At 46.6% G+C, this 23,612-nt stretch overlaps 2 protein-coding genes across 2 annotated transcripts in view; both read right to left on the reverse strand.

Moving 5' to 3' along the window:
* The window catches only part of CMIP (c-Maf inducing protein), a 138,393-nt gene extending 137,783 nt beyond the window's left edge, over positions 1 to 610 (reverse strand). The window contains exon 1 of the mRNA XM_080410695.1: positions 175 to 610. Within this exon, the coding sequence (XP_080266821.1) occupies positions 175 to 471 (297 nt within the window). The 5' untranslated portion in view covers positions 472 to 610. The remainder of the gene's footprint in view (positions 1 to 174) is intronic.
* Positions 611 to 1,330: 720 nt separating this feature from the next.
* On the reverse strand, positions 1,331 to 23,516 carry LOC308073053 (uncharacterized protein). The gene is made up of 6 exons (XM_080410792.1): positions 23,404 to 23,516; positions 21,315 to 21,423; positions 11,702 to 11,868; positions 8,749 to 8,908; positions 8,478 to 8,609; positions 1,331 to 6,035 (listed from the first exon to the last, which is right to left on the reverse strand). Exons 3-6 carry the CDS (start codon positions 11,712 to 11,714, stop codon positions 5,996 to 5,998), a joined length of 345 nt encoding a protein of 114 aa, XP_080266918.1. The 5' UTR covers positions 11,715 to 11,868; positions 21,315 to 21,423; positions 23,404 to 23,516; the 3' UTR covers positions 1,331 to 5,995.
* Between the last annotated feature and the right edge of the window lie 96 nt (positions 23,517 to 23,612).

Here is a 23,612-nt window from a genome sequence, read left to right on the forward strand (position 1 = left end):
CGGCCAGCCCCCGGCACACGGCGCCCCCGGGGGGCACGGCGCAGGGCCGGCCGCCGCACAAAGGCGCGGGCACCCCCCGCCGCCCCCCGATGCCCCGCGGGGCGGGGAAGCCCCCCGGGGCCGCGCCGTGGCTGCCCCCCGCGGCGGTGGCGGTGGGCCCGGCCGGGCTCTTACCGTGGCCGAGGCGACGCTGTTGTCCGCCAGGGTCAAGTGGTGCGGCTCCCACCGCCGCAGGAACTTGGAGGTGAGGATCTTGCTGAGAAACGTCCGGGGGTGCCGGATGACACACACCTGGATGTCCCCCTCCTGCAGCAGCTTGTACCTCATGCCGTTGCAGTGGAGCAGGGCTCTCCGGCACGGCGCGGCACCCATTTTATTCCCCTCGGGAGCGGACATCTCGCCCAGCAGCGGCTTGCTCTCCTCGGTCTGCCTGCGGTCGCTGCCCCCGCCGGAGCCGCCGGTGCGATCCATGGCAGCCCCGCGGGTCGGGGGTGGCGCTCGGCGGCGGCCGCCCGGGGGGACCGGTCTCTACGGGCGGTAGAGACGGGTAGAACCAATAAAATAAAAAATAATAATAAAAAATCCAACCCCACGCGGCGGATTAAAAAGAAAACGCTGGGGGGGGGAGAGGGGGGTCGACAAAAAATCTGTCAGCGAAGATGGGGGAAGGGGCCGGAGCGCACCGGCGGGGAGCGGGGGGAAGGGGGAACGGGAAGCGATAAAAATCCTTATTCAAACTTCAGAATCCGCCCCCGGCGGGTCCCCCTCGCGGCTCTCAGAGCGCCGCGTCCATGCTCCCGGGCGGGCGCCGGCCGAGCGGAGGGTCGGCTCCCGGCGGGGGCGGCAGACAAAAGCCGGCGGCGGGGGCTCCTGGCGGCGGCGGGGGCTGCGGGGCGTCCGGCCGCGGCTCCTTCCTTCCCCCCGGGGCGTGTGCGCGACAGCCTGCGGCGGCGGGCGCGCGTGTGCATGTATGTGGGTGCGTGTGTGCGGCCGTGGGTGCGGGTGTGTGTGCGCGGCGGGGGCGGGGGGCGGGGGTGTGTGCGGGTGTGTGTGTGTGTCTGCGTGTGCGTGTGTGTCCACGCGCGCCGCCGCCGCCGCGGGAGGAGGCGGCGAGAGGAGCGAGCGCTGCCGACTGCCTCTCGCCGGAGCGGCCCCGGGCGCCGCCGATTGGCTCCGAGGGGGTCATGTGCCGCCCTCCCTGACGTCAATGGCCGCGGAGCCGCTGAGGGCAGCGGCGGCGGCGGCCGCGCGAGGTGCGCGGGAAGCGCTGCGCGCGCGGCCGCGGCGCCCCTCCCCTCCCCTTCTCCCCCTCCCCGCCTTCCCCCGCCGTCTCCGGCCGTGCCCCACCGCGCGGCCCCGCTGCCCCCGTTCCCCAGTTCCGCCGCCTTCAAGGGACGAGCGCCGGGGCTGGCGGGGGCCGGGGGCGGTGCCGCCGCCCGGGAAGGGCGGGAGGTGTGCAGGCACACCTGCGCACCCGGCCGCCGTCAGGGCCCTGCGCGCCGCGTACCCTCCGCCATGAGGGGAACCCCCGGCGCCGCGGGGCAAAACGTGAGGAGAAGTGGGGGGTTAGCGCGGTAAATCCCCCTTTCTTTCGTCCCCCGCGCTGACAGGAGCTCGGGGCAGTGCGGGGGCTGTGTGGCAGTCCCTCCCACGGAGAGGAGGCAGTGGAAGCCGTGAGGTGACGGCGCGTTACAGGTTGCGTTCTGAGCATCTTCACCGGCGGCGTTAAGCTCTTGTGCAAGCGCTGCAGAAAACGGCGAGGGAAGCCCCCTGCCCGGTCGCTGTCGCTTCACCAGTGGCTCCCGCTGGTGTTCCTGCTCCCCTGGCTTCGTGGGGACACCGGAGCTGCCGCGCTGCCCTGAAGCACCAGCCCGGGAACGGCGGGGTCGGTGTGCAAGCCCAGCAAGAGCGCAGGGTGCCGAGTATCCTCTCGAAGCAGAAGAATTGTTTACCGGGGGAAAAAAAAACAAAACAAAAACCCTAATGAAAAAATGAACTCTCTTTTAAGACCTCTAAACCGCTTAACAGCTCAGTAATGCTGTGTGCAATATGGATGCCGTGTCAAGAGAAATGGTACCATTCGTTTATACTCGCTTTTTTCTCAGCGATTTAAAAGGTAGTGGTAAAACTCAGACCTCATTTCCAATTTCCTCATTTGAACAACCAGGTTAGGACCAACAAAATAAAACATATTTTATATAATACACGCACATGCCATCAACCCGTAGAACTCATCGTAGCAGGTATTGCCGATGTCCAGAATTCAGAAGGAGTTTACAGGGCTGTTTTACTTGATGCTACCAAAATACCCAGAGAAAGTATAAACCTTCATGCTTAAAAGTTTAAGCTCATCTCTACTCAAGGGAGGTTGGGAAAGGGACGATCTGCTCTGTGGCAAGCCGACCATTTCACAGCGCACACCTGCGGCCTGGTTTCTGGCAGCATCTCCTAGTGCAATAGCTCTCAAATGAGAGGTCACCATGCCAAGTGAGGTGCCAGCAGTTAAGAGCAGAGTCCTGAGCCTGCCCAAGAGAAAGCTCTTTCATCTGGTATGTTCGCATCACGAGTCACACAGATTATCTGTTGGAGAGGCGAGCTGCAACTGGAAGGCTTTGGGAGCCTTTGCCATAATGCCTTTTGTAGCGGCTGTTGTCAAAGACAATGCATGACTGGCTGGACCACAATTGCTGTGAGCATGTCCATTACGTGTGTTCTAGAGCTGTTGTGTTGAAATAAGCTTGCATTTGACAGGAGAACTGCTGTTTAAACGCTTTCAGGAGGGAAGGTTTTTGTAATCTATCAATTACTAGCCAATTTGAGGGATACTTTTGTTGCATGTTATCATCAAAATTATTTATGAAAAGCTAGGAAGTCTCAAGAGTACTCCTAAGAATCAGTTGATAGAGCAATGCAGAACTATGCAATTTGGTGAAGGTTAGAAGAAAGACACTCGATTAATGACATGAATAAAGAAAAAAATCTCTTTGACAGAGGTTCAACTTGTCAGTATCTCATGGCCCTGGTAATTACTTACCTCCTGAACTTAAACAAACTGACTGGTCATTATGCACTAAACATTACAGGCGGTTCCCACTGAGCTTTATATACCATATACTGCTAGGGGTGACTGACGCACACATTTACACTGAAATAAAACCAGGTATACTCATACCTGTAAATATGTGTGGATCTGCAATAAAAAAAATATTAAAAAAAAAGACTTGCAAAAAACATTTTAATAGGACAGCTTTGTTTAGCTGTAAGCTTTTTACTGCAGGAACCACCTGTTTCTAGGAGTTCCTAGGGTGCCTGGCACAAGTGAGACCTCTTCTCATCTGACCCAAGGCACTGTTCTTGTACAATGACTGTGTCAATAGTAGGACTATTTGCATATGCTCACCTGCACCGACACTCCACTCAGTGAAAACTGCAACCAATGTGACTATTTTGGTGAAAGTTCGTGCAAACGATCCACCTGCTCAAACCACTGCTTTAAATCTACCATAATTGTCATCCCTGAGAGCTGCTTGCCAGTGCGAGGATCGTATGTAAAGAGTCGGATGTTCTTAGCTGAATTTCCTTGGCAAATTAAAGCAGATATTTTCCACTTGTGTTCCACAGAAGGTAGCAAAAAAAGCAAGGCTGGTCTAGAGCTATCAACCCACGAGGTACCTGAAAGGATCTAAGCCTCCACTGGAAATCCACCATTCCAAAGTGTTGAAATCCACTGAGATATTGCAAAAGCACAGTGATCAGGCAGCGCCGCTCCTAGCAGCCTGTGTCAAGGACAGAGGTCCAAACCCTCAGAGGTGCTCTGCATTTGCAGCTCCCGCTGAATCCACGCTCTCAGGCTGCAGGTGTTCTCACTGAAGTAAACTCAGCACCACACGATAAGATCAAGGTAAGAAATCTCACATTGCCTGCCAGAACGGGGCAACCAAAAACCCTGTCTAGACAAGTGAAATTGAAACATGCTGCTTGCTGCACAGCTTGCTGAAACGCGTATTAGCCATCCAGCCTGCAGTAAATGACTGGTATGTGACTCAAGGCTGAACACATTAGAACTAACACCCCTTCTCATATCTCTTCTAAACTATACCAAGCAGAAGTTCGATGAACTGCATTCCCGGCTTCGTGTTTTTCCAGATTTCCTCTTCTGGCTCCATGCAGCCAATAGACATCTCAGGTATACGTGCTTGGCAGTATTTCAAGGTGGCGTTTGGGGAATTGCTGTATGTTTTGTTTTCCTCCCCAGAATCTAATTTTTATGAGCAAATCCAACCAGAAGTTTATCATGAAAGTGGGACATAATAATTCATTCATATAATAAACACTGAGCACATAATTCATAATAAATAGCACATCATTGAAAATGTACCTCTAGCTACTCAGAAGGTGCCTATGGGCATGCTGTCAGTTCTGAGTAATTCAAGAATTTGTGAGGTGTTCTATGAAATACCTCATTTCTGTGCTAGAAGAGAAACACAGGCTTTGGAAATGAAAATTGAGTCGTTTATTTATTATCATTGATATTACTACCAAGTAGAAGCTCTTTTAAGTCAGGGCCTCTAGGTACACATCAAATTTGACAAGGGGAAGAGATAGTCAGAGAGAGACTTGTTCTACTTAGCAGAAGTATCAGTGCAATTGGATCAAAATGAGAGTGGAGTGGATAGGGAAGCAGGCAGAGGTAAAGATGTTTCTTCCAGAAGAGAGATCGATGGCAGAAGGATAATTCAGATCCACTTACCAGTCCTGTGCACTGCTCCCAAGTTCTGCCCTTTCATTTGCACTTCTTTGTATCTTGCTCTTTTTTAATGATTCACAGGCATTTCATAATAGGCTTTGTAAACAGAAGCATTACCTCCTGAAAGATACCATAGCTTGGAAAACAGGGATATACCCACCATGCAGTTTAAGCAGATGACTTCTGGGTCACTGACAGAGGAACAGATTTACACATATTATTTTTTTTCCTTTCCCTTCCTCAAAAACTAATTCAGTTGTGATCTGTATTATTCAGAATATTCACCTGCTCAGTTATATGCCCATAAAACCAGGAAGGGCCATAAACACCATCATTTGCAAATACCAGCTCGGACTCCAGTCTTAAAAAAACTTTTAATGCATTTCCAGCATGTGGTCTCTTGCCTGTCTATGCTCAAGTCCATCGGGTATTCTGCAGAGGTCATTCGTGGGTGCCAAAACAGAAGCACTGTCCTGACATACCTTCTTAAGCTTGGTAACACCCACTTATAACCATGTGTTAAAACAAAAACAGTGTGATGTTCTAAAGAAAAAGAAGACAGCAATTTGTGAGTAGCGCTCAGTGCCAATAACACAGGTTGCATAACAGTGGGGGGCTTGGAAAACCCATGAGAAAACACTTGAGATGCCAAAACCTGCACAGGAAAAAATATTGCCTAAAGGCACCTTGCTTGAGAGTAAATCCATGCAGTGGTATTATCTGACAAGCCGGAGCAGCTGTGTCAAGGGCCAGATAGAAACAATGAGATGCCTCAACAGGGGATGCGCTTACCAGGGGAGAGCGAGCACTGTGCCCAAAGGGACTTTGCTGGATTTGTAGTGTACTTTGAAGGAGAAAACAAATGATAAAATAAGTGCTTACTACACCTTTTAATTATTCCTGATTTATTTTACAGAATGTTATGGTATTAACATATTTTGGAAAAATTTCCCCAGTCAGTCAAAGAGGGAAGAAAAAAACAAACACCCAACCAACCTACTTTTATTGTCTCTCACTGAAATGTTCTGTCAAGCCCATAAGGGCCTACCACATTCATGCTTTCTGTAAAAAAAACACTCCATTGCTCTTGTTTGCCTAACATGTCCCAGAGAGTCGTCTGTATAGAGACGTGAGGTACAGTTTTTCCAAGCAGAGAAGCAAACACCAGGAATTCCCAACTTGTATTCAATATCCATTTAGACTCTTACACAGCAGCTGTCCCTCTCACGTTTGAATCTTCGATGCATATTAGAGATAATGGAGCTTTCTTCCCTTATTCACAGAGGTGCTGTGTGGATTATGGAATTCATTAGTCAATGCTTGCAAATTGCCACTGTTGACTCAGAGCAAATTCCTGCTATTAGACTCACTAGTCAGCTCATTTTCATAACAATGCTGTATTGTTAAAAAATACTTTTAAACCATTCTTTAGTGAAACTGGGGAATACAACACATTCAAGCGAACATAAAACATAAAAGAGATGCTGTATCAGTAATGCATTTGAAGTTTGAATTAATCAGCATGGTGGCATTAAGAGGATTCAGCAAGTCATAAAACTTCGGGAAACAGAATTGTTTCCCAAAAGGGATGATGGACATTTAAAACCTGACTAGATAAAGATTAAAGAAACTCAAGCTGCAAGAAGCAATTCTGTAGTTGCCCTTAAGGGAAGCAAGAGCTTGATTAGGGCACCATTGATCACAGACACATAAAATAAAGACTGCATTTGCAAGCATCTCTTTCTTTTCCCCAAATTTCTCATCACCTGCTTCATCTGAGCCTAATGGTAATTTTGGAGGACACCTCACAGGTGGAGTAATAAGTGGGAAATCAGACTCTGATATGAACTTGTAATTCTCTGACATCTCTGACATTCAGATTTCTACTGTTCTCTGGTTTACTCAGTCTCCGTGTTCTTGCTTTCCCAGCTAACGCACATTACACTACAGAGCAAACTGTGTGCCACCCAGTCTCTGGTGACAAATATATCTTTGATTCCTCACTGACATAATGCACACTTTTGAGTACATGATGCAGAAATCATACTTATTTCTGCCTATCATTATCAGATGTTCTGATATAGGGAGATGTAGGATGAAGCTGGTGGTATCAATTGCTAGAAGGAGCCTGCCATCTGCTGATCTGAACAGCACTCCAGTCTGACTTACACCTGATCTGATATTAGCAGGATGGAGCACTATACTAAGTAGGTAAAATATATCTGGGCAGAAGCAGCATGAACAGACTTGCTGTGGAGAAGGAATTAATTTTAAGTGGAAAGAGGAAGTCTCAAGTCTATAATCTCAGGTCTACATCTGAACTGGAGAAACAGAAGCAAAGAGGCAACAAAAATAAACGAGTAGACAGGAAGGAAATAAGAAGATACAAAGCCTGAAATCTCTTTTCTGCTTTGCTGCACCCAATCAGATAGTGCAGCTAACATACCAGCTGTCCTTCCCCTGCATTCACCCTTCTAAGTGACAGCAGCCCTTAAGTGGTAAACTACGTCCCTGTGAGCATCTATCTTCTTCTAGGGCCACCCACATGCCCAGGTATGGAAAAAACCCTGGAAAAAGAAAAGCTCCCAAGAAAATTCATTAGGCTGCCGTCTCTTTTTCCTTTAGTGCTAACAGCCATCAAAGCGTATGTAAAAAAAAATGTCATTTGGCAGGACACAGTGAAAAGTCACCATTTCCTTTAGACTGTCTGCATTACTGTTCCCACCCCCAGCTAATATTTCCTATTTCATCAATAAGTCACATCCTACCAGTCATTCCAAGTTGTGAGTGCTCATCAGTCTGAAAAGCTCTATTAGGTCTTTAACATGTATAAAACATCACCGTAACACAAATAAGCATTAAAATTCAAAGGGAAACGGGCCATGATGCAGAGCTATGAGCTTCACACAGAGGAAGAACAACTAAGAAAGAAAAAGGTAGTCCACAGATTAGGGAAGTGTATCTTCACTCACTGAACCAACACACTGGGGAAGTGAAATAAGAAGTGGACAAAATGCTGAAAGGCTTGGATTGTTTTTTGAAAGACCAGGGGCAGGAAAAAAAAAGCAGAATGGGAAAGAGTGTGAAGTATTAGCAAGATTAGCATCCACAGATCCTCTGGTGAAGAGGTGTCATAAAGGAAGAAAGAGAAGATAAGCATGTCCAGAGAAGGGCAAAGGGGTTGGGGAAGGGGCTGGAGCACAAGTCCTGTGAGGAGCAGCTGGGGGAACTGGGGGTGTTTGGCCTGGAGAAAAGGAGGCTCAGGGGGGACATTATTGCTCTCTATAACTGCTTGCAAGGAGGCTGTAGTGAGGAGGGTTCGGTCTCTTCTCCCAAGTAACAAGCAATAGGACAAGAGGAAACAGCCTGAAGTTGCTCCAGGAGAGGTTTAAATTGGATGTTACAAAAAATCTCTTCACGGAAGGGGTTGTCCAGTGTTGGAACAGGTTGCCCAGGGACGTGGCTGAGCTGCCATCCCTGGGAGGTATTTAAAAGAGGTGTAGATGCAGTACTTAGGGACATGGTTTAGTGGTGGATTTGGTGGTGCTAGGTTGACGGTTTGACTTCATGATCTCAAAGGTCTTTTCCCATCTGAACAATTCCATTATTCTATTCAATAACATCCTTAATTATTGTTTTTATTGTTAAATTCCTCTGTTATCGTAATTTCAAAACAACATTACACAAAAGGCAACTGAAATTCTCCCATTTGCCTCAGTCTTTTCCTTACCTTAATACAAGTAGGGCTGTAAAGCGAAGTATAAACTCCCAACTGACGATAGTGCACATCACCCGGTGCTTGTGGCTTTGTTGTACTAAGCACTTTGTAAATATATCTAATGCCATTCTTGCCCTTAGACATCTAAGAAAACAAACACAAAGGGCAGAGAGAAGCATCAATTTAACACAGTTATCTTTCATGATCTATAAATTCCCAGATACAACTAAAGGAATTGGCTGTTTGGGCATGCTTGGGTAATTATACACCTTGTAATTTTTACCTGTCCATCAGTTGAGTATAGCCGATTTCTTGAAGTATAGTATCCTTGGAGGATTTACAATCCAAGGGGAAATGGATAACAAGAGAATGGAGTGATTTGCTAAGGATGGTCCCTGGCTGACATGCAACAGAGGAAGAAGATGACAAATCCAGAGAATTCTCTGAAAAAACAGATGGTAAATAATGGACAGACTGTACCATAAACCTAGAAGAAATCCATCACACATCATAACCAGGAAAAAAGAAAAACATAAAAAAGAAAAAAATTATACAAGTAACTTTGATAGTGCCCAAGGCTGCAGCTCACCATAGAAATTGGGAGTTTCCGAGTTACTACGATATTGCAAAATGGAAGCATCTTCTAGGATATATAAATTTGGTTTCCAGTATTAAAGGCTATTTTTTCCAAATATGAAAAAGATAGGCTAAAAAGAGTACATTTTGACTGAGCTTTTCATGAATGCTATGGAAAGCTTTAAGATACAAATGCAGAACAAGACACTGTAGGAAAACACGACCTATCTAGCACCAGCTCTTGAAACCTTTAGTAAGACCATGAGAGTATGAGGGATTGCAGCTGTTACTGCAAAACAACTTGTGAATTGGTTAACTCCATCAGCAAATTGCACCAATGTAGATATCAATTTACATTTGTTTACTGCATCCACACAGGTGATGGGAGGAAAGGAAGGAGCTATGCCAGGCAGTAGATGTAACATGGGCAGTGTGGAGTTGGGCTGGGTTATCATTATCAACAGTAGCAGAATAAAGGCATTCAGTGTGTACCAGGTCTTGTTTGTGAGTACAGACAGCTGGGGTTTGTTCTTATTTGTCCTGCAGTCAAGAGCAAAGATTGTTACTGTCCTCAACACCACCTAAATGTTAACAGGTTGCTTTAACAGGGGCACTGGGTAGAAAGGTGCAAGCAGTGGTCATGGTGATGGTTTAACAAGTTTAGAGGCCTTATACTATATAACTTACAGCTTAGTATAAGCATATTGAAGGTACAGGTGAATCCCATGGTTTCATCTAATGAATCATCTAATGAAATTACAGTTAGCTTAGCAGTAGTTTTTAATGAGAAAACCTGAGTGTGGGCCAGAAAAGAAAGACTTTCAGCCAGTTTACTTCATGCAGCAGCTTCAGTTAACTTCTATCTGTGGCTGAAGTGCCTCCTTAAATGGGTGTGAGGGTAACCCAGTACCAGGCATTAAAGAACTACAGTATTTCCTAATGCCCCATATTCTGAGGACAATGGGCATTCAAGAAAAAAATCTGCTTAATACATTAGGAGTTGTGTAGCTGGGTTCTGGGAATAGTTCTTGCTGTGGCTGTACACAGGGAATTCAGTATGCTTTCATACCTTTTAGAAAGAAAAAAGGAAGACAGGGCTGCCCAGAGCAATCAAAAGAGGATGTTCAGGGCCGCAAGTTCCAGGAATCATTCCTTGCCTGGGAACGGGATGATTTCAGGAAAGACTGCTATGCTGTTTTCGCACTTATTTTGATTATGAAAGTGCATGGGTTTGCGCTTGCTATGCAGCAGTAGTTGCCATTTCCTAGGATAAGCCAATTAGTCTGCAAGAGTGAATAAAGACATATTATCACCTTTAATATCTGGTGCTGCTACTGCCACCGCTTTTCCAAAATACTCTCCTGTGGGCTTTAAAGTGATGTTTTCATTTATCCACCACTAAAAATGCAGCCTTAACCCATCTGCCTGTCCCTCTGTGTATATATCTGGGTAATTTAATAAATGCTTCTGGGTGTTGATTTACGTCATTGTATCTCTATATAAGCATGCCTCTGTGAGCATGCTGTTGGTTGTCTGTGAGCGTTCATTGTTCGTGTTTTGTGTGTGTATGTCTGTGTGTCTGAATGTGGTTTTGTTTAGAATTTTTCCCTAGCAAAAACAAGGAGTCAGACGTTTCATGAGGTTGCTAGTTAAAACCAAGGAAAGGAAGGAGGAGACAGTAAGGGATAATTTAGAGAGAAGAAAGGTTAGATTTGGCTACAGTTAAATCATCTGCCTCAGTGTTCACTGGAGAAGATGGGGGATTTCATTCCAGACATTAAAATGTCTCAGGGGAGGATCATATAGATCATGCTGGAAGAGAAATGGAAACAGTAAATTATCTAAAGGCTCACAAAGCTATGGGGCCAGATATCATCTGATCCCAAAACAAAGATAAAAACAGGGAGAGAGAACCTTCCCAAGGTATGCCCAGGATTCCCTAAGGAACGATAGGTAGAGATAGGGAAAATTATTTCTACCGGCTATCAGTAAGGTAGATCTCTGGGATACCAGATTAATTTTGAACCCATAACCTGGTTCCAGCTGTAATATCAACTGACAGGGAAAGGTATTATTCTGAGTCAGAATGCAGAACAAAAGAACATTAAAACTGAAGTAAATGCAAAGTTTCCCAACATGCCAGCATCCCTTGAAAAATAAGCCTTAATAATGGCCCAGGAACACTTTCATAACACGAGTCTCCTCAAACCAACAGCAAAAGGGTTTGGACGGATTTTCCAGCTCCAGTGCCCAGATCACTGTGCACACACAGCTTGTTTTCCTGCACTTAAACAATCGGGGGCCTGACTCACCACCCCTTCGCTGCACTATTCGGCCAGTCCAGCAGAAGCATAAACAACTGAACCCAGTGGCACCTCTACCAGGGTAAACACGGGGAAGCAGTAGTGTATACAAGACAGTGACATTCTCCATTTCAAACAAGAGAAAGGTAACTCCTATTTCGGAAGCCAGTATACATCCTAAGACCATGGACACGGTCACTGGACATGTCTTGATATACCGGAATCAGAATTTTTTTGGCATCAGTGGCCAGGTATTCAGAGGACAGCAAATCTGCTCACACCAGCTTGTATTGGCCTTTGTCAGCCAGACGCTGTGAACACAAAAATGCTTGTACGTAGAAGTGCTGGGTACATTACCTGGGTCCTCCATGACATTTTGGCTGTGATCCAGTATAGTTCCTGAGAAATATCTGGGACGTTTTCTATATAACCTCTGTTTACAGAGGGACTCCTACACAGCACAACTCTTTCCAATAGTGCTTTTAGACATGAATAACATCAGCTCTGATTGTTGCATGCATTTCCTAGAAAAAATAAAACAAACTGAGGTGATTAGGACTTGTATCCCCACATACGATCCTTCAAATGAAAACTACCTAATGAAAATATTTTCTGGAACAAAATAATATCCTCTTTCTTACAGAGAAAAGCATGACTCAGATTTTGAGACAGTTGGACACTTACAAACTAGCTTCACTATAGTAATTCCCACTAAATTCATAAGCCTTTGATGATCCTGTTCACGCTTGTTCTTTTCAGGAAGTTTTCCCCATGTTCCCATGTTTCCCTTAATTAACATCATCCATATAGTCATTTCTTTACACAGCACACCATCAGCAGCCTGTGGTTTTCTCCAGCCCCCTACACTTTTCTGTGCTCGCTGCCGGTCTGGGGTGCAGGTGGTTACCCCTCTGCAGGGACCACCAGTGCCAGCCATGGGTCCTGTATGCCTGTAAAACACTTTGCTTCACGCATTACGAGACGATGTGTCAGCCAGGGCTATTGTTTTTAACAGGAAGAGAGTTTGGCCGCCTCTGTAATTTAGATTGTGGGCAATAAGCAGGGGTGTGGTGTGCAAAGCAAACAAGGCAGGATTAACAGCTCTTTTCACTTCTGGACAACGAATCCCTATGGCGGTGGCCCACAGGATCCTGTCCCATATTGGCTACAGCTTCTCCTCGTGACCACAGCCCAGAGTGAAAAACCAGAGTGTCCTCCAGGTTTTCAACTGGAGAGCGAAGATAAAAGTCCAGGCCCCATGTTCTGACAGACCTTTATGAGCTAAACATCTTGAAATGAAATTACAAGAGAAAATTAAGAACAGTCTTCTCCTTTCAATAGGTCTTTAAAAACAATAACCAGGTTTTACTGTAAATTCATTTATTTAGCCTCAGCATACCAATTCCCAAGCTGATATCTCCTCTGTATAGCAGGGATATATATAGATCTAAATGTGGCAAGAAGACAGAAAGATTTTATTTATTTTGCGTAAGGAGAGCAATGTGGGGAATTCTTTTCTCCAGGAAGAACTCACATCAGAGAGGTTGTTAAAGAAATACTATGAGGTAAATAAAATCCCAATTATATTTAGTTCATAGGTGACAAATACTAGTCAGGCTGACTATTGCCTTGCTGGAAGTCAGTCAGAAACCACTGTCAAATACAGCAGAAAACCAGAGAAAATAGAAGAACATGTATTCAAGATGGGTCTTAGATTTGCTAATGTGAGCAACGTTTTGCTGTTTATTGCCAGCATTTTTTAAAACTAGTTGTGAATGCAAGGAAAGGTACCTAAAGTCAAATACTGGCCTGCATTCTGCTGAAATCACCTAAACTGCCTGGTTTGGATCTCCAGAACAGTCCAAAACCCCCTCATACTACCCACAGAATTGTTAGCCGCAAACACAAAACCCGTGTCCCTTGTCCTGCCGGATCACCACCTCACAAGCCCTTCTGTACATTGCCACAACCAAATGTGGACATTGTTCCCCACCACAGTAGCTATGGATGGGGCAGGCTGGATGGAGCATGGGCAAACAGAGGAAACCTGGAGGCAAGTTTACTTGCGAAAACCCAAGTCTGTGACAAAATTGGCCTAGACATCAGTGTGGCAGTGTGTATTAGCTCAGAAGTAAACTCAAAGCAAGGATGAGGCAGCCATAAGCATTCAGATCCCTGGATCCAGACATTCGTTTCATCCACAAGACTTCACACGCAGGGCTGAGCTTTGTGGGGATGCCCTAGATTCATCCAGTGATCAAACATGCTTTAAGGCAGAAGTGCCTCCTCTCACCAAGCACTCCCTTGCCTCTTCACAGCTCCGTTCTGGGTCATCCCTCCCCACAGGGCGAGTGGGTGCTGCAGGGGGATCATCATTCTTTCCTGGCACAGCAGCTAATCCACCCAGCTTGACTGCAGAGATAGCTGGCTGGTTGGGAAGGAGCAACCAAGTGTGTGGGGAGATTTTTTAACCCATTCTTGCCTTGTTCTGCATGAGGAAGCCACAAAAACTCTATCACCGAGGCAGCTGATAGAATTGCCTCCTTTGTTCAGCAGGAAAGCAGAAAGGACAGCTAACCAGAGCAACTGGAATTATCTTCAAGAGTTATAGAATTTGCAAGCACTTGCAGTCATTTATGTACACTCTAACAAATGAACATGTAATTATCAAATGATTCCCCCACCTCTTCTTGGCTGTTGGAGTTATTAAGTGAAAGCAAAAGATTATGCTGCTCACCTGAGATAAAAGAGCCTGCAAAAGGCAGCCTGCGTTACATTGGACTTTGCTATGCTAACAGTTGCTGTCTGCAGTTATAGTTCCTTCTCTACGCATTTGGGCACTGTAAAGCACTTGAGGGACACCGCCTTTGCCTAGAGATAGATTTTGAGTGAGATTTTGGAAGAAAGGTTTGCATACAAGTAGTGTGTGATCATTTCTGGAATGTTGGCTTCCTGCTAGAGACACACACAGGTTTCATGACCCTGCTGTTCTTTCACAAAAGAAAAGTAACCTGCAAAACCCCAGCGTTCCATATCTCAAAGTGTGGGGCAATACAACCTACATAACAATAATGAGTCACTGGGAAACAGAAGGATCAGGAAGATCTGGGGATCTCCTCAGCACAGACCTGCAAATAAACTGGAATAATTTGCATTCCACAGCTTGCCTTGCAGAATCCACAGATGAAAATCAGGCTTGGCATGGCTAGGATAACTGAGCAATATTTAGCAACTGAACAATGAACCAGCTGCGATAGCACTTATTTATCCAAATTCAAGTGGGCAAGTCAGTTTGGGCAACGTTTAGGGATGGCCTGCGTAGGGAGGTTGTTACAAAGTAATCTAAGGTATGTAAACCCACCCCAGACAAAGGTGGTGTAAACAGTCCAGTTGTTCTCAGAGTAGTGGATGAGAATTGCCTGTGGTTTTTCTGGCTGTATGAGAGCCGAGGTCCCCAGCAGCTGGAGAGCTGGCACAGCCACTTCCTACTTCTGCCCATGGCCTGACACCTTGGCTTGAGCAGCAACTGTAAACATTGCCTGTTCCCACACTCCTTGCAGAAGTTACAGCCTTGGTAACGGGAACTGGACAAGCAGACCTTCCTCAGCTCTTCAAGCCCTCCAGCCTGTCTTTGCTGGCATGATTACATGAAGCAACTTAAAGCCACACCAAATTTAGGATGAAAAAGCAAGGCAAAAGTAGCCTGCACAGAACTCACAGTGTAGGCCACCAGGCTGTGAACTGGCACGTGGAGCATGGATTCAGGTCCTATTATTTAGGGTTTGGGCTACAAATCACAACCAACCACTCTTTATTCCCAGAAGTCCTGGGTCTGGGTGATACTGCAGTCTCCTTCTCCAGCATGGCAGCCCAAACAGCAATGATCTTTGGGGAAGCAGAGAGAGTGTGGTAGTCCCAGGGCATGCTTACTGATGGTGATTTGTAGGTACAGTTTTGCTGAGCCCTTTTAAGTTTTCAAAAAAAAAGCAAGGAAGAAAAGACTAGAATAGGGCCCAGGAGCAGTAAATGAAAAGGAGCAGACCCCAGCCAGATGCACACAAAGCTAAAGGCTCTGATCAGACCTTCCTGTCCCTGCACCCATCAGACATATGACTTGGCATGCTAATACTGAAAGAGCATCAGAGGAAGTGGGATTTGGCACTGTGTGCAAGCGGCGGGGAGCCAGATGCACTCGGTCCATAGTACATGACCAAGGCCATGTGTGTTTGCAACACCATGGTGTCCCTGGGAACCTCTAGCCCTGGCTGTGTTAGCTCTGGTGTGCAGGTTGGGGCTTGGCCAGCACCACCTGCCAGTGCCAGAAAGAAAGGATATGTGGGGCTATCCTGCACTGCCCACCCAGGCAGCTCTCCATCCCCTGTTTTGGGAGCAAGGCCATCTCTCTCTGTGACAGCGGCCACATACGGAGTTTTTCACATATAGTGGCTGAGGTGGGTTTTCCTGTGGCCTGGGTGAGAGCAGCTCATTTCTGGACAGAGCCATGATGAAGCTGATGTGGCAGAACAACGCCGCTCCCATATGGAAGGGAGGAGGAGCAGCAGGAGGGCTTTCAGAGTGTAAGCTTGAGCCTGCAAAGTTTTGTGAGCCACCAGCACTCCTAAATTCTCTACCCCTTGGGGATGCTCCAGGTTTGCTGCATGCCTCAGGATGCCTGGCAGGACATGGCACTTTGAGGCCCAGGACATCTGTCAACAAAAATGGCAATCAGGCATGACTTACCTTGCATGGTGAGAGTAAGTTTACATACAGTTTGCATAATCCTTTGGGTGAGAAACCTCAGAGGAGGTTATGGTGTTGCTTGTCACCAGCTAGCCAAGGCTAGCTGAGCAAATTGAAACTTGAATTTACTGAAGAGGCTTGTTTAAATTTCTAAGAGAAGGGACTCAGCCTTCCTCTAGCCATCAGAACTGCAGGGGCATTCCCATTACATTCATGTCCCTGGAGAGCATCGTACAATGTTTTTGCTGAGCAGTAGAAGAGGATTAAAATGACCAAAAAGGCGAGGAGAGTGAGCAGGGTGCTGGAGCTAAAGGTGCTGGAGCAGTTTCACCTTATTCATTACTTCCTCCTTCCAGCAGCATTGCTGTGCACTGAAGCATTAAAGGCGAGATCTCTTTGCATCTTGCTGGGCCCTATGGCAAAAGGAGGTATCTGTCTGCCCTTATAGCTAAAGGAGAGTTTCAGAGCAGGAGTGGTGCAAAAAATTACACTTATCTCAAAGAAGCAGTCAGCTGACAGCAGGCTTTTCTGTGTGCCAGAAACTCCAAGCAAAGTCCTTCCAATTGTGATGGTATCAGTCACCTGTCTGAACAGCCTTTCCTCCCTTCCCCTAGTCTACACCCTGTTGTGGTGGCTCTGCTCCCCAGATAACATCTGGAGCTACCAGAGGTGCTTGAACAACCCCTGTTAAGAAGGGGTGAGAGCCTCTTGGTCATCACAGATTAGTGCTGCAGACCAGTCCGTTCTGTTCTCTCCTGTCTAAAACCAGGGAACAAGACAGAAGCATCTCCTCCAAGGTAGGAGCTGACTTTGAAGTCAAGAGATCAGAGGATGATCTTGAACAACTTTCTGGCATGTTCAAAGATATGCCTCTCTCTAGCCTGCCAGTCACACAGATGGTACCAAGAAGGGCAAAGACCAGAACTGAGGCCACCAGGAAACAATTCTCTGTCCTCGTTGCTGGACCATTTGTCTTCATCTCTGCCAAGTTTCTCGTAATAGTTCACCGGTATTATCACTCCTAACTGCTACCTGCAGTTCGCTCACTGATAACCAGCAGGTAGGTTACTTGCAGTTGGCCAAAGCAAGAACAACAATTAACTGAGGGAAGCAGATGCTTTTCTGGCTCCAAACAATGTATTGTCCAAACAGAACTACTCGCTTTGTGACATTTTTTTGGCATGGAGAAAATTTAAGCGTCCATAATTTCAAGTTTCTAGGAGCTTTTTGCTTATCGGAAAAAATAAGTGATTAAGGTTTGAGGCCTCCAGTATAAATAGAAGCAGATCATATTTATGAGATTAGGATATAATATTTTTAGGTAATATTTGTGAATTTAGTGACATTCATGATTTAGTAGCACTGCAGTGCAGAAACACTAAATCTACTTTTTGCTTTGGACAAATCACTTAATCACTCTGATTCATGGCATCCAGCGCTAATGAGAAGAGTCTCTTACGCTAAACTTATCACACATGCAAGCTTTGTTTTGCCAATCAGGACGGTGCCAGGGAAGTGCAAATGCCCAAAGATTATAGGCAATGGTAACGGGTGTAGCAATAAGGATGATCTTGATAATTATGTACCTTCAAGAGAGAGGAGAAACTTGTTTTGACTTGCAAATGGAATAAACCTGTCATAGCTGTGATAGGAGTCACCCAGGCTGGCAAGAACTAGGGTTTAATTTCAGGTCTCTAATAAACTGGTACAGTGGGGGAGTGGTGGAAGAATTTGTGAGAAGCTCTGTCGAGAATGCACTCCCTTGGTCCTCCAAATTTTCAGACTTCCTCATCTGTTCTGCTTTTGACCATGTGTCAGTTCTAGGTCCAAGCAACACTCCCCTGTCCTGCAGTCTGCTACGTTCACAGGGGCCTCACAACATCAGATCAAAGATTTTGTAAATACAAAACCCAAGCATAGCTCTAAATATTTGTTGGATTGGGGCCTTACTTTGCAATCCTAATGCTGCTTATAACTCAGGGTCATCCCCAAGAACAACACAGACATTGCATGTCGGAAACAGGGTGTTGGCTTAGCCCAAGAAATTTTATGGAAAATTCCTTCCTTCCAGATTTCTCTAAAAACAGCACAAGGCTATAGATGCCCATGGCTGTGATGATGGCTATTTCCTCTGTTAAACTATGTTATTCTAGTTTCTCTGATTCAGACAACTGCCTTTTCTGAATGGTTAAATGGAATCATGAAGACAGACAGGACATTTCTCTATTTCTTTAACCACAAATTCGAAGTACATCCACAGAACTGAACGTCCCAGAGAAATCCTGTAGGAAGACGTTCTCTCACCACAATGACAGTGAAAGAGTAGGAACAGAGAAGACATCTAGTTTAAATTATTTTCTACAGATGTTACAAATAATATCACATCTTCCTTTTCAAATTCAAGGATAAAGTAGGTAGCAGCTATGCTACCCCTAAATTATTCTCAGCATCTACTTTGGCAAGAAAAAGTTCATCTTTAGAACTTCTATAAGTTCTAAATGTACAATGAAGATCAAATCCAAGGAGCATCTGTCATCTCAGAGCAGGGTCCGAAGGTGGTGCCACTTTTAATTACATCAGTTCCAAGGAACAGATTAGGTTAAGGTCAAAAACGAGTCCAGAAAGCTGAAGTGGGCAGTTAATAGCAGGTAGCAGGAAATTATTAGATTTTGCTTTATGTCAGTCACCAGATTAATAACTGGAGGATATAAAATGCCATCTAGCATGGAGAAAAAAGTTGGGAAACGCTGTAAACATTGAACTGAGTAGCAGTGCCCTTGGTTCTACCACTGACACTGCATCTCTGCATAGAGACAAAGAGAATGTCCCTGCATTTAAAGCCACTTTTCGAACTAGGGAAAATATTATGATGGCATAATGTTATTCCCATACCATGCAGTAAGTCCAGCGGGGACTGTTTAACCTTAGCCACTTCCCCACACCTGAGGGGTCTGTTTCAGAATGTTCTTCCTTAGCCCTTTCCTCGTCTCATTTCTTAACAGGTGGGTTACACAATCATTCAGCTGCAAACCACTTTTGTTTCCATTTTAGCTTGCATAACCTTCCTGTTCTCTTTAAACAAGTACAAGGTTGGGGGGGTGGGGGTTCTTTTCCAACTTCCATTGAAATATTCATAGTGAGATGGAAAATTCCAGGGAGCAGTTACAAAACAAGAAGGCTAGATTACCGTACATCAAAGGGAAGCAGCATTTGCTAACGGCTTCGTTTTACATGTGTGTGATTCACAAACTGCTTTATGAAAATGGAAAAATGATTGAGGAATCGCTCAGGTCCTGTCAAAAAATAAACTAATAGCAACAATCTAATTTCCATGAACATGGGCTGGTCTCCAAAGCATCTGCCAAGACCAGACAACGTGGTGCTTGCAGCTTTTCTTTGCTCTTCAAAGTAGGTAAAGCCAGGATCATTCGCATGCCTCATAGCAAGCTCTAAGATGTGGTACACGACTTTCAGATGAGGGAATTTCACATTTCTCCCTGAATATTTCACACCACGAGAGCAAGGAGAACAGCACAGACGTGGCTGAAATGAGGAGGAGAGGCATTAAAAGGCTGAAAATGGATTCTTCAGTACTACTCTGTAGTATGGGGAACTGAGAGGGCAATTAGAACCAACATGAAAGAAGATCTAATTGCAAATCAGCGAAACTTGCTGAAGCACAGACAGCAAGAAGCAAAGAACCACTCCACCTGATGTCCAAGCCCTTCACAGTAGAGAGCACTGCCTTCAGCTCCACAGGCAGCTGATGGGAACAGATAGGCCCTTCCCAAGGAGACATTCAGATCTCAGACCAAGCAGTCCCTGGGGGAGTGTCTCCCTCTCCTCAGCGCCAGGGGTGACTCACCCTCAGACACCAGCATATCAAGAAGAAATCTAGGACAAAGCCACTCCGGCTGTCAGGAGGAGCAGCACAGCACAGCCCTCCCCATCCCTGCAAGGTCACCGCATCCAGCAATGAAAGAAAAACCGAGGTGAACCGTAGGCGGGCATCGATGGCAGGCCACGGGGTCATGCCTAAGCCTGTGCCCAGCCATCTCATGGCACGGAGACTGCAGTCAGTACCATGCCATTATTTCACTGTATGGGCTACAGGTTTTAAACCTGCGACTGCAAAAAAGCGCATGAGCAGGAAGCATTAAGGACTGAACCATCCTTAGAGAAGGGGGCACTGGGGAAGGGCAGGAGGGAGCCTGGAGATGGGGCCAAGAGCTCCAGAGCTCTTGCAGCTGATGAGGACACCTGTGGGAGGACAGGTGAGACTGGTTTTGAGGAGGTGGGCAGCAGCACTGCTTGCATGCAGGAATGGTATGAGGCACCTCCAGAACACCCTCAGCCTGTCTCTTTGGTCAGGCAGCTTTTAGCATTTCAAAGCATTTCTTTTCTTTGTGACTCCTACCACTGACTAAAACAGGCAAGCGGGTATTTACAGGATCAGCAAAACCCCTCCTGCCTAGGTGCCCTGAAAGGCACAGTTACTGTCTGTCCTGCAAGCAAATTGCCATCTGCCTCATTTAAAGGCTTTTCTAGTCCTGGGGCAGGATTAAGGAACTGGAGAGTATGGCACAGGCTGTGGCAAATGTCAGGGCCCCGCTGCTGCCAGTAAGGTGAACCCTGCGCTCGCCTTGGGAGTTGAGGACGGGCGTCCCTGGGCTCTCTCCTGGGGTGGCAGAGTTCAAATGGACACTGCGGCAAGCGAGGGGACGTCTCCAGCCCCTTTCTGAGCAAAGCACCCAAGCCAAAAAGCAGCCAATGATCGCAGGCACCTGATGTGCTGCTTGTCCCAGAGGCAGCGGGGTGGGGTATTGTGAGGGGAATCTGCTTTCCTCTTCAAGACAGAAAACATCAAAGTTGCCCTGAAAAATTAAAAGCTTCTGGACAGGCTCTTAGTATATTTAAGAAAACAAAACAGACTCGTTTCAAAGCACTTTTTCCAAAGGTCTTTCCTGAACGTACATCACATGCAATGGAAAAACACTGCATGCCTGGCTTTTAATATTTTTCACCTGTGACCCAGGATTGATGTCTATTTAACTCCCTGCTTTAATCCAATGACATGTCTCAGCAAGAAAACCTTTCAGACTTTGAAAAGCAGTTGGAAAAAACCGAAGTCACGCTCGACACTTCCCCTTCCCTGGAGAGATAGGAGTGCTGCTTGCCCTTTCCTGACGATAAGCATATCCTGGTGGATAAAAATACATTTTACTCTTACCGTAAATTCTCCATTAGCCAACTCCTTCAGCCCAGCCTACAGTGTTGGGGTTCATGATTCCTTAGAGGCCACACGTGACAGAGCTTGGCCTGCGTGCATCCCAAGTACACTGGAGAAAAAGCAAAAAGACTTCTGATCCTGGTGCCGTTGGCTTCACCTGGAGCAGCAAAATCTGTTGAGTGGCAACAACATTCATCTCAAATGACTTCCACCTTTCGCAGGACCTGGTGGACCCTGCGTTCATTTTTGACTCTGACTTTACAGCAGCTCCCAGACAAAAAGCAAAGTGTTGTATTGAACTCTTGAACAGAAATTCCAGGTAATTTTACTATTTCCAGTGACCATTGCGCCAAAGGGCTGACTTAATGACACAGAGCTTAGCAAAAAGCGGGGCTCAACACTTTGAGATTCTGGAGGCCAGGAGGCTCTGCTCATCCTTCCCACGTTGCCTCCTTTCTCTCCTTCACCTGGAAAACTCAGCCTGGTGAAAGCCTGCTCTGAGACCTGGGTGCTGCAAAGGACACAGATGCCACCTCTTACCAAGGAGGCCCTGGAGGAGCCCGGCTCAGCAAAGTTGGGGCTGCTCCCCCACCCAGACATCTCCACAGCAGCTCCCACCTGCGGGGAGCCTTGGCCAACTGCCTCTCCTGGCACATTCTTGCCAGGAAAAGCTGGTGGGACGCTCTTCTCTCAGGCTGGGGTGGAAGCTCATAATCAGCTGTGACTCCCCATGGCACAGTTCTAAGTCCTGTTGTGTAAACCCAGTACGTACACAGCCCTCTTGGCAAGTACCCTGCAATTTAGGGAGGCACCGAGAGGCCTTGCTCCCAGGCACCGAGCGCCTCAGCTGAAAATCCTGTTTAAGGAACCTTTTCTGGGTTTTCTCTGTGGTATTTTAGAAAAACATCGAAGGGTAAAAAGGAGAAGAAATGGAAAGTTGAAGTTATATTTCCTCTGTGCATAAAAGGTAAAGGAAACCCGGCAGCAGCCCGCTTCCCTTTCTGACAGGATTCCAGGTTGTGGAATAAAGACAAATCCAACTTCACCCTCCTGTCTTTGTTCCCAAGACTCACTAAGACAGGGGAGATATGGCAGAGCCCATCTACCCAGCCATAGCCATGGGAACAGCAGCAACAGGAGTAAATCAACAGGAGATTCCTGACACTCAGCCCCTGCTTACGCTGCAAGGCCTCAGGCGCTCCGCACCCAACTGCCCGACAGCTCACGACCTCTGCTGTGCTCCACTTGCTATGGCTGTTGAAATGCGGAGGAAAAGGTTTTTATGGAGCAAATATCCACCTTTCTGTCCTAATACCCACTGTCTCTTTTAGAAGGCGTGTTTACAGCACCCCGCTTTGCACTCTGCTGTGAGGCTGTGGCTCTGCCTCCTCCCTTGACTCCCCTTGCCTGAGCTACCCCAAAACCTCAGCTTGTCCTCGACTCCTACCTCACGCTTGGCCTTGCCTTGGTGTCCTTTGATTTCAGAAAAGGTAGACAGAGCTCTGGGTGAAATCATGGATTTGCCTGAAGATCAAAAGGTACAGGACCCCTGCAGTGGCAGAGTGAATTGCTGTCATTGCACTCCCTCCCACAACCCCAGCCAAGGGTACCCATCCTTCCTGCTAATGGCCAGAAGCCCTTGCTCTGGCTCTTCTGCCTTGGCGGAAGCAGCGCTCGCGGAAGCGATGGCTGGTACATCAGCAAAGGGAGAAGCGCAGCACAAAGGAAGCATATTGCTTAATTTGAGTTGCAGCTGCTTGGCGTCTTCAAAAAGTCCCAATCTCTGAACTTGAAGAGGTTACACATGCACGCTGTGGCGCAACTGAGGGTCACCAAGTATCTGGCAGCCCTGGAATGAGCTGTTTGTACCCGCCCTTGGGAGCAGTTATGCTTCACATCTTTTTCTCCTCTGCTTTTAAAGGTCACATGAAAGCAGCAGTACTTGTGAAGGTGACCGCAGGGGAGAACGGAGACCTTTGAACAACTGTCAGAGCTTTGACAGGTGAGCAGCAGCTCCTTCCCACTCCCATTCCTCCCAGAGCGGCCACCACCAACACCCACGGCCCCTAGGCCGTAAGCACTTACTGACCAGACAGAGCCGGAGGGGGACTGCTCCGCCTCCCCTTGCTTCCTTAGCCTTTCCTCCATTTATTTCCTTTGGGGTTTCCCCTTTGATTAAACTTCTGGCATGTAGGAATGTTTAATAATAAAACAGATAACTCATGGGAGATGATATTTATAAAATCTACTCTATTTTTTTTTTTTTCATTTTTCCTAAGACCTTGAGAGAAAATCCTG

This window comes from Falco punctatus (assembly GCF_963210335.1).
Source record: "Falco punctatus genome assembly, chromosome: 14".
In the NCBI taxonomy this organism is placed as follows: Eukaryota; Metazoa; Chordata; class Aves; order Falconiformes; family Falconidae; genus Falco; species Falco punctatus.

Coding starts and splice junctions, on each gene's coding strand:
- LOC308073053 (XM_080410792.1), bottom strand. Junction 8,610..8,748: donor TATACTCAACTGATGGACAG/GTAAAAATTACA, acceptor TTGTTTTCTTAG/ATGTCTAAGGGCAAGAATGG. Junction 6,036..8,477: donor ACAGCCCTACTTGTATTAAG/GTAAGGAAAAGA, acceptor TAATCCACACAG/CACCTCTGTGAATAAGGGAA.